The 18,210-nt window shown below is 44.0% G+C and overlaps 1 protein-coding gene across 2 annotated transcripts in view; it reads left to right on the top strand.

Annotated features, from left to right (window-relative positions):
* The first annotated feature begins 1,019 nt into the window (after nucleotides 1-1,019).
* The window catches only part of LOC108931731 (nephronectin-like), a 40,655-nt gene continuing 23,464 nt past the window's right edge, over nucleotides 1,020-18,210 (top strand). For both annotated transcript variants that reach the window (XM_018747715.2, XM_018747714.2), the window contains exons 1-3: nucleotides 1,020-1,286; nucleotides 6,249-6,349; nucleotides 15,816-15,908. In XM_018747715.2, coding sequence (XP_018603231.2) covers nucleotides 1,216-1,286; nucleotides 6,249-6,349; nucleotides 15,816-15,908 — 265 coding nt within the window. In that variant the 5' untranslated portion in view covers nucleotides 1,020-1,215. The remainder of the gene's footprint in view (nucleotides 1,287-6,248; nucleotides 6,350-15,815; nucleotides 15,909-18,210) is intronic.

Here is an 18,210-nt window from a genome sequence, read left to right as displayed (position 1 = left end):
CTTATTACTACACTGAAACATTCCAGTTTAACTCTTGGATTTTTAGTGTTCTCTTCTAAAATTGGGCAGGCTGTTGTTATAGAACATAGACAGGGCACGACTGAACATACCTCAAACATAGAAGGGCATGGTGCAACAGCGAGTAGTGCTGCTGTCTTACAGTGCCTGGGTAGTGTGAAAGACTATGGGTTCAGTCCCTGCTTAGTCTATGTGGAGTTTGTATGTTCTCCCCATGTCTGTATGGGTTTCCTCCCACAGTCTGAAGACATGCTGTTCAGGTTCCCCATAGTGTGTGAGTGACACTGAGAGTGTGTTTCGCTGATGTATGGATGAGTGATGTAGTGTATCTAGCAGTGTAAGTCACCTTAGTGAATAAGCTGTGTTACACTCTGTAAACAACTTGTGTCCTAATCATTAACACAAGTTCCGCACTTCTTTTTCCAATCTGTCATCTATAGACCTCATCTGCCTGAAATGATAATATCCGTCTGTGTTTGTGTGTGAGTGTGTGAACTCCTGAATGTTGCATATAATACTATTTGGCTTTATTATAGTCTCAACCATTCTTTTTCTACAGTCTGATCTCTGCACACACACCACTGACAGATGTACAAAACGTGAGTATATGAGAAATTCAGTGACAGTGGTGATCATTAATGCTATGTGATCAGATGCCTGGTGCGAAGGATGTCATAAATTCTATGGGAGACGGATGAAAGAAATATTTATGAGAAAAGTTGTAAATGGGTCAAATTCTAGCAAAACACAGCCCGGGGGTTCACAGCAAGGGGATCGGTGTGTTTTTTTTTTTTTTTCTTTTTTTTTTAACGCCGCTAAACTTTGAAATTCTTGTTATCGCAAAAGTATGATTGGGCAACGGAGTGGCGAGGATGCTGCAAGGATGCGCTGCGCCTGTAGAGTGCACTCTGCGCCTCGCTCACGGCCCCAGTCCCGGCGGTGCCACACACTACTCGATCGGCAGCGCCTCGGACACACGGTAAATGATCCGGTCCCAGGATCACAGCGGCACATCTTCCCCGAAGGACCCCCGGTGCGTGCGCTGTTGGAGCGTCCGGGAGCGCGCCTCTCCTCCGTGCGCGCCGCCGCAGCGCTCAGACCCGCCGCTCGCCGCTGCCATCACCTGTCCGGACCGCTTCTAAGAAGCAGAAGCTGATTATTATTTCCATAAGTGCACGGAAAGGGGGCATTTAGAAGATGGATTTGTGGGTGAAGTTGGCGCTGCTGTGCGGCTGTGCTTTCGGCGCCAGTGCGGACTTTGACGGCAGGTACGGTCCGCTCGGAGCCTCTCATGTACTTTACCTCAAACATCATGTATTTTGCTGCAAGCAGCCCTGGAATGTACCTGGTACATCATCACCTTCATCATGATGATCTCCATCCTCTTTTTACCGACGAAAAGGAAAATAAGAAAGTAACACGGTAACATGCGCTGACTGATGTTTTATTATTTTTATTCACACATTTACGGTATTTAATTTAAAATTCCTTATTTTATGAGACAGACAGTGTGTCTGTGTGTGCTTGTGTGTGTGCAATTATTACATAAATTTCATTTTTATTTATCTGTCAACATTGTTGCCTATCACAGGTTAGTGCATCTTCTTGGACTTGGACTGTTTTCAGCCACTTCCAGCAGAGGATCTCGCTTCTCGCACCCTTGTTTCTGTGTAACATTTGACATGATTTCATACAGCTAGAGTTCATAAAGAGGCTGTAGTCCGTAAAGAGCAAGACAGTGATTTGAGTTCTTCGAATGAGTTTTATAATGGGGCCGGTGCAAGAATGTCAGAAGACTGTGAATTAGGATTTGTGGAAGTAAAATTCCTCTTTTGCAGGGCGGGAAGAAGTTTTACAGTAAATATTTTTAGGAAATAAAAGCTTCTGTGATGTGTATTTTAACAGGTTGTTCTAGTGACACCATCTCCCTTTTGCAAAGACTTGGAACCTTGGGTTCCTTTTTTGGAACCTGCAGTTGAACAAGCTTTTCCTGCAGGCTTTGCCAATATTTTTGTTTTCATCATTTCATTTACACTAGTTTTATATCTGGAAACAGTACAATCTACAGTGATAGGTGAGTTCTGAGGGAATTAACATGGTTGATCCTGGTTACTCTTTTTCACAGATGATCATATTCACACTGCTGGTTTTAACACTGCTAGTGGTTTTTGGTGAAACATGAACAGAACCACTGGGGTGAACTGTGGGAAACGAAAGCAAGCAGTGATGGATGACAAGGTAGAGAAATGCAAACATTTTAACTGTGTGCCATGGATGTGTAATGTACCCTGGATACTGTCCCATTCTTGTGATGCATGCAGAAGGCCTGGCGTTGGGTTTCCACAGCTTCTCAAAGGATCCAGTGATTCAGAAAGATACCTGGTGAGCAGAGGTGTGGTCTGCAGAACATCTACATTTCAGCATCATTGCACAGTTATACTGGCATACTGGATGTTTTTTGTGACATGTTAATGTGTTTATGGGTTTATAACATACCAAGGTCATGGTCGGGGATCATTACATTGTTATTGGATAATGGTTGTGAATAAAGAGTGATCTGAATGGGGCACAATTTGTACTGGTCATTAGTGAAAAGCCCTGGGCAATGAGTTACTTGTAATAAGTTGTATAGTTACAGGTGCCACCAAGTCATGTGAAATCATGGACAGCAGTTATAATTCTAACCTGGTTTCAATACTTTAGTCTGAGCCCACTAAGGTTATAGAGCATGACAAGTTATTTCATCTAGTGTTTGGACACATTATTCATCAATAATTTATCAAGTATAAATTAAAATAAGAGTTCATCAAGTAATTTATTTAATATTTTGAAAACACAGCGAATTTATAGAAAGCCCTCAGTGTTAACTCAACCCTGGGAGTGTTATTATAGCCTGTCCATGTTTCCTCATAGCCCTTGATTTAAAATGGCCAGTTTTACTGTGCGCACATGATTCACCTTGGAGATGTAATATAGTGCTAGTCCTTGCAAGGCCAGGCTCAAGGTACAGGGCAATGCTGGATGGGGCTCCTATCCCATCACATTCTATATATGTATTTGGGGATGTGGGAGGAATAAGGAGATTATGGACACAATCTGAGCTGGTATTGGATTTGAACCTGTGACCATGGAACTGTGGTGACAACATTGGTTCCTCCTGGGTACACACGACACCCAGAAGGTTATTGAAAGAGGTTTATAAATTGAAACGCTAGGCATTTAGCTTTGCGATGCTGTGCTTTAGCCAGGTGTTCAGCCTCGTGCCATGATTGAGTGTGCTAGGAAAATTGGTTAAAATACTAAAATCAGTTTATAAGCGACATTCATTTGTAAAAGTTTTATGAAGCCTAATCTTACTTTTAGTCATTTGGCCCTTCTAATTGCCGATTGTTTTCCAAGTCTTAGGCAATGTAATGGAAAAATCTTTTGACATATGACACTTAACTCAGAGGTAATGTCCTTATCCGTTCATTTCCAGCTTGCTCACTTTTGGCTATAGCATTTTTGTTTTGTTGCTCAGAAAAGAATATTGACCCATGTAGTCAAAACCACCACTTGTAATGCTTTGAGTTTTTGGCAAAGGGCACTGGGATGCACCCGGGCACTCATGTACACAAACACAGAAAAAAAGATTAACGTCTAAGAAACATGAATTTGAAAACAGGGAAGTATCTGCAAAAGAACTTGCTGTGACGGGCCCGCCAATGCTGGTCACTTTGGCTGCAACCCACCCTGAGTGGATCAGTGTGTCTTTCTGAGTGTGTCAGCTATGGTCCCAGCCCTGGGAGCCACATTCCTGCTTTTACAGAGTGCCCTCACCATTTTCTTGCTTTTACTCAGTCCAACCATGCTGGCCTGTTTATGGTGTTTCACCAAAATCTCTGCTGGCAAAATAATCATCGCCAGCTTTCAGGATTGAAATAAATAAGCGACACAGACTCTGTGACATAAGCGCATTTACACTGGTGTGAGGCATTAACGTGAAATGATACGAATGGTGCTTTGAGTAACGTAATGAACCTTGATTCTGTAAATATCTATGCCTCTTTCCATTACGAGGTGCCGTGCTGACAATGCTAATTTCCCCAAATGCTAAATGTTTGTAATCTGGTCATTATCTGCTAATGGATGCCTTCTAACTGGGGGTGTCTGTCTCAGGATAGGCTTTTTTTGCATCTAAGTGGCTAATCTCCTCACAGATGCATCTCAGCAGGGCAGCAGATAGAGCAATGGTTAAGGGCACAGCCTTGTGATCTGAAGGGTGCTTTGCCCAGTCCCCACAAGTGCTCTGTTATAATACGTTCCTCGGTACTTTCTCCAGTAAAAGCTATAAAGTTATAAATGGTTAAGCAAACTGTATGGTGGCACAGCGGGTAGCACTAGTGCCTCACAGCTCCTGTGGCGTATGTTCAGATGTGGGTTCAAATTTGGCTTCGTGTGCATGTTCTCCCTGTATTCACATGAGTTTCCTCCTACAGTCTGAAGACATGTTTCAAGTGAATTGGTGACTTGAACTTTCTGTGTGTGTGTGTGTGTGTGTGTGTCAGTGATTGCCTTCTGATGGACTGGCCTCCTGTCCACTGGGTGTACTGCCTCTAGATGGGCTCTGGAGTGCAGATGTTGATTAATGATTGGTTGAAGGATGGATGGCTAAACAGATAATAGTGCTAACTGTTTGGGTGAAAATGTTGCCTAAACAATAAAATTGTCATTAAGTGTTTTAACCATGGGGGACGTGGTGGCACAGTGGATTTGACTGGGTCCTGCTCTGTGGTGGGTCTGGGGTTCAAGTCTTGTGTTGGGTGCCTTGCGGTGGACTGGCATCCTATCCTGGGTGTCCCCCCCCGCACCCTGTGTTGCTGGGTTAGGCTCTGGTTTGCCTCTGAAAAAGCAGTTGTCAATGTTGTGTGTGTTCTAACTGCTTAACACAGTAGGTTACACCTTTGGTGGGGCTGCAGTGGTCATGGTTATGAATCTCACAGCAAGCTTCTTGCTGACCCTATGCAGTTGGAATGCACAGCATGTATCAGGGCATTGTTTGCCCTTCTAGACAGCAGACAAGCATTTGGCTCAATGTGTCACTCCTTGTTAATGTTTTCTATCAGGATTTTTAAAACATTGATTGGCTTCTGGGCAGCATTAGCATCTCAGTGCCTGGAAATGGAGATGGTTTGGCGGGCCCAGAAAGGCAGCTTTGAATGCCAAATATTGGAGCCTCAATGCTTACAATAAAGCATTTTTAAATATACATTTAGATATCTTTAAGGGATTTTCTAAATATTATTTCCTGGAATCTATTTAGCTTGATGAGTCATTTTCTTGTTTCCTTATTTCAAGTACAGTTCATCTTCACATGACCAGGTGAATAGGCTGGAGTGGGGTTCTGTCATGCAATTATCATACACATATATATAGACAACCCTTGACTTAGACAAATAGACCGTTCTTCAACCCCTTATGTGAGTCAGCATATGTAAATGCTGAGGTTCTCAGTTCTGGCTCCATTCTGGTGGAATGATCTCCCCCTCTCACTCAGAACTGCTGAAATGTGCTACTGTGATGTGCTAGACTGTCCATTCATTCCAAAGCCCTATCACCCGAAGTCCGGTCATGCAAGTTTCAAGTTTATTGTCATAGATACAAGTACCATGTACATGTATCATGAAAATCTTCCTGAATGCTTATCCACAGACTATGGACAAAGACAATAGAAATACTGCACAAACAAAACAATGACAATGACAGTGAGTAGTGCAACAGCAATAGCAATAAATAATGGTAACAGTAGTAACAATAATGCCAGTTGACAGTCAGAGAACTCAGAAGGAGAGAATGAGAATGAGAATGCTTAAAGTGGCAATGTAATTTATCAATGTGCTTGGGTGGAGCAGTCCAACTCTAGTTACTAAAGGTAACACATTGGTTAGTGTTGTATACTCTAACAGCAGTGGGGTAAAAGCTGTTCCTGTATCTAGCTGTGCGGGTTCGAATAGACCTAAGCCGCACAGTTGAATTGTACGACTATTTAGCTGACTGAGGAAATATATGGATAATGAATGTCGAAGGTATGAAGTGTGTGAAACATTAATCAACACTCAGAATGAAAGGATGGACAAGAGAAATACAAGCAAACAAAAGGACCGAGTGTATTTGTGGGAGGAGACCAGCTGAGAATGTGTCCTGCTGGGTGCCTGCATCTTGCCAGTAAACCTGTGATGACTCTCAAACAGGTGGCCCAGGCAGATGGTTTCCTCCACCGGGCTGTGCCGCTACGGTGCCAGGATCGACTGCTGCTGGGGCTGGACCCGCCGCTCCTGGGGCCACTGTCAGCGTGAGTTGCCTGCTCCTTCCACAGGGGGGTCTCTGCACCCTCCCTCCTTTCCGGCACAAATCACTATTACTTTAGCTGCACCAACACAGAGGAGATGGAGGTGCCTCAAGGCATCACCTGGAGCTGTCTGACACCTGCTTCCCCCCCTACTCTCATTGACCAGGAGCATAGCCAATGGGGGCAGCAACAACTAAGAAACTGGGCCTGTGGGCATAAAGGAAACTATGTTTCTCTGAGTTGCTTGGGCTTCTATTCTGACTTAGTGGAGATGTTTAAATGCATTAAGTCAGAAAATCCATCTTTACATATGTTGCAATCTAAAAATATCACAAAAATGCTTATACACAAAAAAATGACAGCATGGCAATGGTAGTGATGAGTGGCAAATAAATGTAAAAAAGATGCAGGTTTTTAATGTTGGCAACAAATATTGTGAGGCATTTGAATGAGGAAGAGACACTTGTTTCAGATACAATTGCATTCAAGATTATAATACCGTTACGATTAATAAATTAATTTATTTAGCTGACATGTTTTTTACATAACTGCTTGCACTGTTTAACCCATTTATGCTACTTAGTAATTTTTACTTTATCAATTCAGGATTTTGATGAGGGGCACTAAGTAAAGAGGTAAGATTTGAACCCAGCTTCTCTCAATAGTAGGCAGTGGCTCTAACCAGTATTCCCCTTGTACAGGTGCTTTACCAAGTAGTGCCTAAATTCTGTCATCACAGTGGTTTGAATGTGTATGAACTTTCCCTGATTCATCTCATATACAAACATATGACTATTAATACTGAAGATCAGCAAAGACAAGAGGCTCAGTAATTAAGACCCATTTATATCTATAATGACGACTTCAGAACATTCGCAAAAACAGAAATGGGAGTGGAAAAGTTCTTTGGAACTGGTATGAAAACAGGCCTTTACGTAGCTGAGGGTGCGTAGAGATACCTTATGCTATAGGACCCTGGTTGCAGAGATTAATTTAAATAATGCCTGGTCTTCGGCACACCGGGTTTGCCAGCTGCTCCGCTTGCTGTGAAAGAGTGATGAAGTGGAGCTTGTACGCAGATTTAGAGAAGATGCAGTGTGATGCTTTCTGTGCCTGAAAACCTTAGGAATCGGAAAGCTTCCTCGGCCCGGGTGCAAATGTTACCTGACAATTTTATATTTAAACTATGTTCGGTTATGCTTACAGTGGTGTGAGCTGTGAGCTTGTCTTAGGAAGATGTACTCAGAAAGAGTGAGAATACTTCTTTAACTAGACTTTCATCAAACAAACTGAATGTTGATGACCCATCCATGTTTAAGAGAGGGTTACTATGTGCATATCCAATGCACAAAAACATTGTCTATGTGTGCAAACACAAGTGCTGTATTGATGAAATTTCTGCTATTATGTAAAAGAACATTTCTAGACCAGGAAAATTTGACAAAAATCATGAATCACCACAGAAACAGTTTGACACAAGATAAACATAAGGAATTAAGAAGCAATCCAATAAGTGGTGCAGAATAGCTGAAATCTTTCAAAGCCTTCGTATTATGGCAATGCAGGAAATGTACTCTTGACCAGTGACATTAAGCCTCTTAGGAGGTAACTGCTACTGCAGAGATTTGGTTTATCCAGAGTTTAAAATAGTCGACTATTCTCTTTCGAGATTCAGTGAAAGTGCAAGAAAATATAATGCACCATGTTCTTCAGCATGGCATGTACATCATTGCTGGCTGAAGCTTTAGAAAAACCCATGAACAGATATTTAACATGGGGGACATTAATACATGTTGGGGGGGTGTGGTAGCGCAGTGGGTTGAACTGGGGTCTGCTCTCTGGTGGGCCTGGGGTTCAAGTCCTTCTTGGGGTGCCTTGTGGTGGACTGGTGTCCTGTTCTGGGTGTGTCCCCTCAAGCCCTATGCCTTGTGTTGCCAGGTTAGGCTCTGGCTCCAGACAGTGTGTGTGTGTGTGTGTGTGTGTGACATTAATACACCATTAACATATGGTGATTTTCTACTATTTAGTGTAAGGCAATAATAGGCAGTTAGGTGTGTATTCTAAATGTTACTGCGGTGTTACCATTTTAAAGGTTTGCAAATTCAGGTTTGTTTTAACCATTCTGTGCACTTGTAAATGTTGATATTTTTCTTTTATTTTAACTGCTCTCCTGTGATCTTGTGTGTTCCGTTATATGTGTGTGGGGGTGAGCACAGGCACACGCGTATCTGCAAATCTGTATTTGTAAGACTTCAGGAATGTGCACTTGTTCAGAGACCAAATATGGCTTGATAGTGTGGTTTTTTTTTAGGAAAAAAGTATTTCCTCTTTTGAACATTTGTTTCGCAGCTCCTTTCGTCTTAATGCACAGAGTAGTTGGGATAATGTGTCAAACCCGAGGTTAAAAAAACATTTCTCAAAATAATGTTGGCAAGTTGCATCCTGAAGGAGCAAAAAAAGGAATAAATCCTGGGTTAACTGATACTGTAGGTAGATTTCCTTTTGTGTAGCGAATGCTTTACTTCTCACTTTATCTGGATATTTGCAGAAGGTGGGGGTGCGATGGCCGAGGCCTGCTCTCTGGGTGGCCTGGGGTTCGAGCCCTGTTGGGGTGACTTGCGGCGGACTGGAGTCCCGTCCTGGGTGTGTCCCCTCCCCCTCCAGCCCTGCGCCGTGTGTTGCTGGGTTAGGCTTCAGTTCATCATTTTCCATCTCCACTGCTTAGGGAGGGCAGGAGAACCTGCCGGAGTTGACAGAGATTTATAGCCAAGAGAAAAGCATGGTCAAGGATTTCCTCGAAGTGGGGTTTGTATATTTGCTCAGTGCGTCAGCTTTCATTCCAGTAAACTACAGCAGCACCAACCACCTGAGGCCAGGTTCAACAGCCTCCTTAGATATGCACTGCCAGTGGCTGAGAAGAGGGAAAGAGGGAGGCTTGTTGGGAAAAGTGTTGGGAACAGGTATCTGCTGAACTTCTGTTACCTGACTTTTTTTCTGAGCACAATGCCTACAGGTTATTGAAAGAATGCAGTCAATATCCTCTTTGCTGGGCAGATGTTCTTCCTCAAGCAAGCACTTGCAAGATAGGTTTCCTCCACCCTTTCCTCTGTAATGGAACATACATATAGGACAAGGGGATAGGGGGTGCGGTGGCGCAGTGGGTTGGATCACAGTCCTGCTCTCCGGTGGGTCTGGGGTTTGAGGCCCGCGGGGGGTGCCTTGCGTCGGCTTGGCGTCCTGTCCTGGGTGTGTCCCTTTCGCCCTGCGTTACTGGATAGGTTCTGGTTCCCTGCAACCCCATATGGGACAAGCAGCTCTGAAAGTCTGTGTGTATGGGACAAGTGGTTCAGAAAGTGTGTGTGTGTATATGTATGTAAATATATAAAATGATATCGTGAATAAAAATTTTTTCCATGCTTATCTTTGGAAGTTAAGCAATTAGCGTGGATGAGCAATAACATAGGCTTGCAGGTTTCTTTGTTTGACTGAGGTGGGTTTATCAGCAGTTTAGGGCTTATCAATCCACATTTAGCTTTTGCACTCATATTTAATCGGCTGCCTAGTCTTAACTGTATATTTGCCATGGAACGCAGAAAATGGTCAGTGATCTGAAATGGAATGATCTCCTTGAAGTGAACTCTAGTGGACTGTAAAATCTTTACAAAATCCTCAACTCTCCTTTCATGTCCGTTGGAAACTGCAACATGATCAAACACTTTTTCCAGGAAAGGATATGAACTTTAGGAAGATAGATGTAAGCATTTCACCGCTATTGCTTAAAATACACACACACACACACACACACACACACACACACACACACACACACACACACACACACTTTCTCAACCGCTTGTCCCATAAGGGGTCGCGGGGAACCGGAGCCTACCCGGCAACACAGGGCATAGGGCCAGAGGGGGAGGGGACACACCCAGGACAGGATGCCAGTCCATCGCAAGGCACCCCAAGTGGGACTCGAACTCCAGACCCACTGGAGAGCAGGATCCGCTCCAACCCGCTGCGCCACCGCACCCCCTTGCTGAAAACACTGTCTACCATTTTTGCTCTGTGTTGTTTACCACACTTCTTAGCTGTTTTCTAATGTCAGTATTATGAGCGTGGCTATATTCTCAAATCACTGGCCATCATGTCTGATTTGGCAGATCTGTGACAGTAGTACCTCTTGGCTGGGGAGCAAAAATCTGTAGCTTTCATAACAGGAATACTGTGGTTTTCTTTGCATCACCTACCTTTTTGCATATGTACAAAATCCACAACCTTTAGCAAAATTCAGAAGAATTAGCATCTGCAGCATCTTATGGTTTGGCTTTGCAAACAAAGATTTAGGAAGGGGGCTCTCCAAGTCTGCTACAGGCTCGCTGATGTCTGGTGAGGCCAATGAAGGACAGGCAGGTCCTTGCAGTGGCTGCAAGGAAAAGTCTGTTATGGGTTTGGTACTGCAGTGTCACGTTTCCTCCATCTCCTTTTGTCCTCAAGACCAGCCCTACATGCATTCTCAAAGAAAGAGACAGCCTGGTGAATGATGTGTCTCCAGGCCTCGTGGTCAAAGGGTAGAGCAGGCCACTGGCGGTGGTCAACGTAACAGGCACCAAGAGATTTCTTCAGAGACTCCTTGTACTTCTTCTTCGGTGCACCTCTGCCGCGGTGGCCAGTTGTGAGTTCACCTTACAGTACAATCTTGGGCAGGTGATGATTCTCCATCCTGGAGATGTGCCCTGCCCAGCGCAGCTGCGTCTTCAACAGCATGGCCTCGATGCTGGTGACTTCCGCCTGTTTGAAGACTTCAGTATTGCTGATGAAATCATTCCAGTGGATGTTGAGGGTGGTGCAGAGGCAGTGCTGGTGGAAACGCTCAAGGAGTCACAGGTGGTGATGGTAGGTGACCCACGACTCGAGGCCATACAGGAGGGTGGTCAGTACAACGGCTCCGTACAAATTAATCTTTCTGCCTTTCTTCAGATGCTTGTTGTTCCAGACTCAATTGTACAGTCTGCCGAATGCACTGTTTGCTTTTGCCAGTCTGTTGTTGATCTCTTTGTTGACCTTGGAGTCTGAGGAGAAGATTCACCCCAGGTAACTGAACTGGTAGACTATCTTCAGATCTGACTTGCCAGTGGTGATGTGGGGAGGGTGTTAATCTTCCTGAGGTGCAGGCTGGTGGAGAACTCCAGTCTTCTTCAAGCTGACTTTTAGTCCAAAGTACTCAGCAGCCTCTGCAATACAGGATGTTATATGCTGCAGAGCTGTCACCGTGTGGGAAACAAGGGTAGCATCATTGGTGAAGAGTAGTTCTTGGATGAGATTCTCCACTGTCTTGGTTTGGGCTTTAGTTGCCTCGGGTTGAACAGGCTGCCATCGGTGTGGTATTGAATGTAGACACCGTCCTCGTCATCATGGTCTACTGTAGCCCTTTGGACCATCATGCTGAAGAAGATTGTAAAGAGAGTTGGCACGAGAATGCAGCCTTGCTTTACACTATTGCCTATTGGGAAGGGCTCTGAGAGGTCATTTCTGTGTCTGACTTGGCCACTCTGGTCTTCGAGTAGCTGAATGATCATATTGAGGAACTTTGGGGGACATTCTAGTTGTTCCATGATTTGCCACAGACCTTTTCTGCTCATAGCACTGAACGCTTTGGTAAGATCAACAAAAGTCCCTTGTTCTGTTCCCTACATTTCTCTTGGAGTTGTCTGAGAACAAATACCATGTCGGTGGTGCTCCTTTTAGCTCTGAAGCCACACTGGCTCTCTGGGAGGAGTTCTTCTGCGATGGTTGGTACTAGTCTGTTCAGAAGTACTCTTGCAAGGATTTTCCTGGCAACGGAAAGCAGAGTTATCCCCTGATAATTGGAGCAGTCTGACTCCCCCCCCCCCCCCCCCCCCCCCCCTTTGTTCTTGTATAGGGTGACATTGACTGCATCACGGCGGTCCTGAGGTAGTTTACCTTGTTCCCAGCAGCAGACAAAGAACTCATGGAGTTCGTTGTGTAGTGTTGGGCCCCCGAGCCTCCAAATCTCAGGTGGGATTCCATTGACTCCTGCTACCTTGCTACTTTTCAGCTGCTTAATGGCCTTGACAGTCTCTTCAAGGGTAGGGATCTTGTCCAGTTTTTTTTTCTCTGGCTGTTGTGGGATGCGATGTATTACTGAGTCTTGGACCATGTGGTTGGCATTGATAAGAGTCTAGAAAGGTTCTGATCACCGGTTCAGGATGGACACCTTGTCTGTGAAGAGTGCTTACAAGGGACTCTGGACCTGGGGTGACGGGTCGTACACTACCTTTAGGGCTTCATAAAACCCTCTGTAGTCACCGATGCCTGTGCAAAGCTGAGTTCTCTCTGCAAGGTTGGTCCACCACTCCTTCTGAATCTCTCGAAACTTGCTCTGGAGGTTGCTGCATATAAGACAGAAGGCTGCTTTCTTATCAGGACAGGACGGCTGAGCAAGGTGCATGTGGTAAGCAGATCTCGTCTTCGCCAGGAATTCTTGGATCACCTGATTGTTTTCTTCAAAGCAATCTTTGTTCTTCTTTGTGGAACACCCTAGGATATCTTCAGAGGTCTGCAGAATGGTAGTTTTTAGGTGTTCCCAAAGCGCTTCTGAAGAGCAGTCTGTGAGGCAACCAGAATCTTCAAGCCTCGACTGAAGATTCACCTGGAAGTCAGCTTTCAGTTCAGCTGACTGGAGGTTGCCAACCTGAAACTTCTTCCTTGGAGCACCTCCCCTCTTTGGCTTGGGTTTGAAGTAGAGACAAAGTTTGCAGTGTACAAGACGATGGTCCATCTAACACTCTGTGCTGGGCATTACTCGGGTGAGTAAGACATCGCGAAAGTCTCTCTGGTGCACTAAGATGTAGTCTATGAGGTGCCAATTCTTGGACCGAGTATGCATCCAGGTTGTCTTCATGACTGTCTTTCTGCTGGAAAATGGTGTTGGTGATAGCGAGTTGCTGTTCCGCGCAGAACTCTAACAGAAGATGCCCATTGTCATTGCAGTTTCTAACACCGTGTTTGCCAAGTACTCCTTTTCAGGCTTCTGAATCTTTGCCTACTCTGGCATTGAAGTCGCCAAGTATGATGACCTTGTCATCTGCAGGGGCATTCTATATGAGGTTGCACAGATCAGTATAACACTTGTCCTTTACTGCAGGATTCACTTGAAGAGTTGTGGTGTACATGCTGAAGAGTGTGGCATGCTGCTTGTTCTGAAATGGGAGGCACATGGAAATGATGCAGTCTGAGTGACCCGTTGGCAGGTTTTCAAGTTTGGAGGCAATGGAATTCCTGACCATAAAGCCAATGTCAGAAAGGCTTCTCTCAGTCTCTGGTTTGCCTGACCAGTAGAGGGTGTAGCCTGTGCCATGTTCTTGAAGGATGCCTTCCTCTGGGAAGCGGACTTCTCTGAGAGCGGTGATGTCGATATTCAGCCTTGAAAGTTCATGGGTAACGAGAGCAGAAATTCATTCTAGGTGATCGCTGTCCTCTGTATTGAGCGTGGTTCTGATGTTCCAGGATGCAAGCTTTAGTCCTAGCACACTTGTGAGGTAGGCGTGTACCTTTTCTTCTTTGTTGTTGTTCGATTGCATTTGAAGATGCTCATTGACTGCAGCCAGCCAGCTGGGGGAAATGGAAATGAGCTTTGGTTAGGCCACCTTTCAAGGCCCCTCTCCGTTTGGAGCAAGCAGTGCTGTCCCTAGAGAAGGCTGCTTAGTCATTCAGGGTGCTGCCGAATGATGTTGTCATCTCCGGGATCAACATCTGACGACCCTTACACCTGGACCACCTGTATGCAGTATTGGAACTGCGGCTTCCAGTGTCATCTTCCACCTGCCGTTTTGCCCCTTTCCCATCACTGCAGGGCTTGATGATGATGTTGGTGGTAGACGTGGGTGTTCCCTTCAAGCCTGTGCAGTGGAGTTATTAGGTGAAGTGCAGTGTGCGCAGTACTGGCCCGACCCTTTACATCTGGGGTTCATCTGTCATGGCCTAGCAAGCTGGGATGGTGACAGCGAGGTCCCCAGGTCGTAGGTGTTATGTCGGAGTGTCCTTTTTCTAGATGGATGGCCTGACAGGGCTAATGAGTTTCATCTGCCTGGGCTTGGAGTCAGAATTGTCCTTCTCTTAGGCTGGCTGCCAACCAAGGCTAACGAGTCCAGCTCACCCATCCAGTTATACCACCAGACACTCGGTCGCGCTAAGACCTAGCAAACTCTATGGGAAATAGGGGGATCAATGTTCTGAGTCCCATATGTGTTCTCCAGGCCTGTCTATAAACACAGTGTAGCAAGGCAATGGTCCCAAGTATACAAGCAAGTCAATATCAGAATAGCTAAAAAAAAAATGTAATTCCTTGAATGACTTATTCAAAGTCCTTACCTGAATCCAGGTGAGATGTTGTGGCAAAAACTGAAAAACCCAAAATGTTGCCAAAAGTTCTGCATGGAAGAGTGGGGCAACATTCCTTGACAGCGATGTGAGACCCTTTTCAACAGGTACAGGGAGCATTTAGTTACAGTCATTGCAGCTAAAGGTAATACAACAACTTACTGACTGTGATTGTTTTTCACACACATGATTGCACATTTTCACACTAAGGAAAAAACTGAAAAACAGTACTGGTGTTATTTTTTTATTTCTTGGGCTTCATTCATAGACTCTTAGAGCTGACAAAAAAATCGGATTAAATTTAATATCAGAATGGTACAAGACATTTATTTGCTTACCTGACAGTTTTTTTAGGCAACTTACAATGTTAAGCTATCTACAATTATGTATCCATTTATACAACTAAGAATTTTTTTTGCTGAAGTAATTTAGGGTAAATACCTCACCTACTGCATTAGGTCAGATTTGAACAAAGAACTTTTATTTCCAAATGCAGCAGTTCTAAGTGCTATGCTACCAGCTGCTTGGAAATCAGTACTGTTGGAAATAGGACAAATGCTTTTTTTCACAGCTCTGTATTTACATGAAGGGGGTGTGATGGCGCAGTGGCGCAGTGGGTTTGGCCGGATCCCGCTCTCTGGTGGGTCTGGGATTCGAGTCCCACTTGGGGTGCCTTCTGACTGACTGACATCCCATCCTGGGTGTCTCACCTCCCCCTCCAGCCCTGCGTCCTGTGTTGCTGGGTTAGGCTCTGGTTTGCCACGACCCCGCTTGGGACAAGCGGTTTCAGCCACTGTGTGTGTGTGTATTTACGTTAATTACTCACATCTGTTTAATTAGAAAGCCTTAAGATTCATTCAAAATGCAACATCGATCCATTATTATATAGGTTGTGTAAAGATCAATAAGATAATATTTTATTTGCTCAGTAGTTCACATGTGTGTCTTCCTTTAGCTACTGCTAAGAGCACCATTATATATGAACTGTACGGAGTTTTATTTCCTGTTGGTCCTGCTGTACATGAAATTGATTTGTTTGTTCTTTTTTTTCCCGGTATCTCAACAGCACTCTGCCAGCATGGATGTAAATATGGGGAGTGTATTGGACCAAACAAGTGCAGGTGCTTCCCGGGGTACACTGGAAAGGCCTGTAATCAAGGTGAGCTAGTACATGGTCTAGCAGTGCTAACTAAGGGACTTTGATTATGAGGAGCAGAGAAGCCCGACAGAGGAGAAGAAGGAAGTGGATAAATGGTCTAGGTGTGTCTGGACTCCCACAATAAAATGTTGATTCTCTCAACTCCTGCTGTGTCACATCTGATTTCCTCCCTACTTCATGATGCAGGACCATACATGTTGTATGGACTAAAGTGGAATGTAGTAAATGAGAAGAGGTGAGCCAGAACGCTGAACACTACACAACCCATGAGTTCTCCACAATTGGTGCTGAAGTCTTGTAGAGGGTAAAGGCAGACTTGCTGGCCAGAATGCTGACATTTTGATCAATGAGGCAATGACTTGTTACTTTCTACATGGGAGCAGCAGGTGGTGTAGAGGTTTGAGGTACTGCCCTACACTCAAAGGACCCAAGTGCAACAATCACTCACTACCAGTAACCTCTTGTTCATCATCCGAGTCATGGCGATCTAGATCCTGGAAACATGGGGGCATACAGAGAACCAATTGAATTTAATAGTGAATTAATAGGCTGTCATAATTTTCAAAATCATTTAACTTCTTTCAACTCTGTACATTAGTAGGCTCCAATTACTGTTCTAAGCCATTTTGGTAATATGCAAAGCAACATCTTATGATTTTCAAATTTCGTTTTACATGACTGTTCTAAAAAAAGTACCATAGAAGCAGGCATCACTGAGGAATGTCAGAAAGAGTGGGCTGAAGACACAATAAAATTATCATCATGAAGTAGTAGACTTAGAAGCAGGAAGGAGTTTAAGATTTGTGTGCCAAAGTACTAATTACCCCCTAAAGAAACTAGAGAAGTCCCTTGACAAATGTAGAAATTACCTATCTCCTTCCAGCCAAGTCTGTGCTGTACGTCATCTCAGACTGGCTGCTGCACTCATAGCTCTGCAATTTTGGTTGACAGATGAACAAATGCTTTCTACAATGTGCTCACATTACCATTAGCAAATTCTATTTGCCAAACCGAATAAGATCAAAAGTTTGAAAAGGCTGTCAGGCAGACAGTGGGAATCCCTTTGCGCCTTTGAGAGATGGCTTGTCATAAAGCTTTCAGACAATAATGACACAATTATCTTCCCTATTTCTAGTTAATATTCAGCTTTTTCTCATTATTTTTGTTGATAAAAAGCTGATCTCTAATGGTGTACAGTATACTGTATATTAAAAAAGGTGGTTTTATAACACACATTACAGGCATTTTGTGCATTTTATATGAGGATAACTGTTTTTTCAAAGCAAAACTTACTGTCCAGATGGAATACAGCCTGGGTATGTTAGAGATAAAAAAGCAGTCTGTATATTTTTTCTGTATTAACAAAATGGATTAATATTTTTTAGTTATAAAAACCGGCAAAAAAACAAATTTCTTGTGTTTTTTGGCACAGGTTTACACGTTAATCAAGAATGTGTTGTTTTTGTTAATCGACGCTTTATGAATAAGTTGCATTTAATGTCCCTGCTTGTTATAAATAAGCTCATCACTGTTTAACATTTGTAGGATGAATCCCAGTAGATTACACTGGATAACATTTTCTTAACACAGATTTTGTCTTTTTAATACTGTGCTTTAAAATCTTTTTGTATGTCTGTGGGCCAAGTTGCATCTTTTTTTCATCCTGATGTAAATATATAATTCTCTTCCACTTATTTCTTTTAATGTAACCCATTATAACGTGCTTATTTCTAGAGTGACTTGAAATATTAAGCTACTTGCACTGATTTACCCATTTACAAATTGGTGTGCAGGGTAAATAGCTTCTTCAAGGGGATGACAGCAGTAGTAGGTTTTTAACCTGTGTCCTTCAATGGAAAGGCATGAGTTCTAACCACTAACTTTTGAATATTTTCATTCATTGTCTGCTTGTGTTTGTTCTTCTTTTGGCCCTCATAAAGATGAATCACAGTTCGTAGCCCCCCCAATATGGGACAGTCGCCTACCCATCTTTCACTCCATGGAGAACCAGCCAGTAGGGGTACGTCCAGCGGGTGAGCCATTACAGAGCCTTGCCCCCAAGCGGCTACACCCCCTGCATGACCTGCCTCTGCTGAGACCAGCCCTGCTTTCCTCTTTATCTTAGTGCGGCCGCGGTGGCTGGGTGGTGCCCATGGTGATGCTGTGTGGCTGGCATGATGTCACACCAATCCCTAGCATCTACAACCACACAGCGAAACTCTCCCTGTGCTCCTGCTGAAATCTTGCTTTTTTCTCAGTAGCTTTCCAGTTTCTTTGTTTTAAGACCAAATAATCTGTCAAC

Source organism: Scleropages formosus, chromosome 3 (assembly GCF_900964775.1).
Source record: "Scleropages formosus chromosome 3, fSclFor1.1, whole genome shotgun sequence".
In the NCBI taxonomy this organism is placed as follows: domain Eukaryota; kingdom Metazoa; phylum Chordata; class Actinopteri; order Osteoglossiformes; family Osteoglossidae; genus Scleropages; species Scleropages formosus.
Note: the sequence above shows the minus strand (reverse complement) of the source record. Positions and strands in the feature narration are given on the sequence as shown.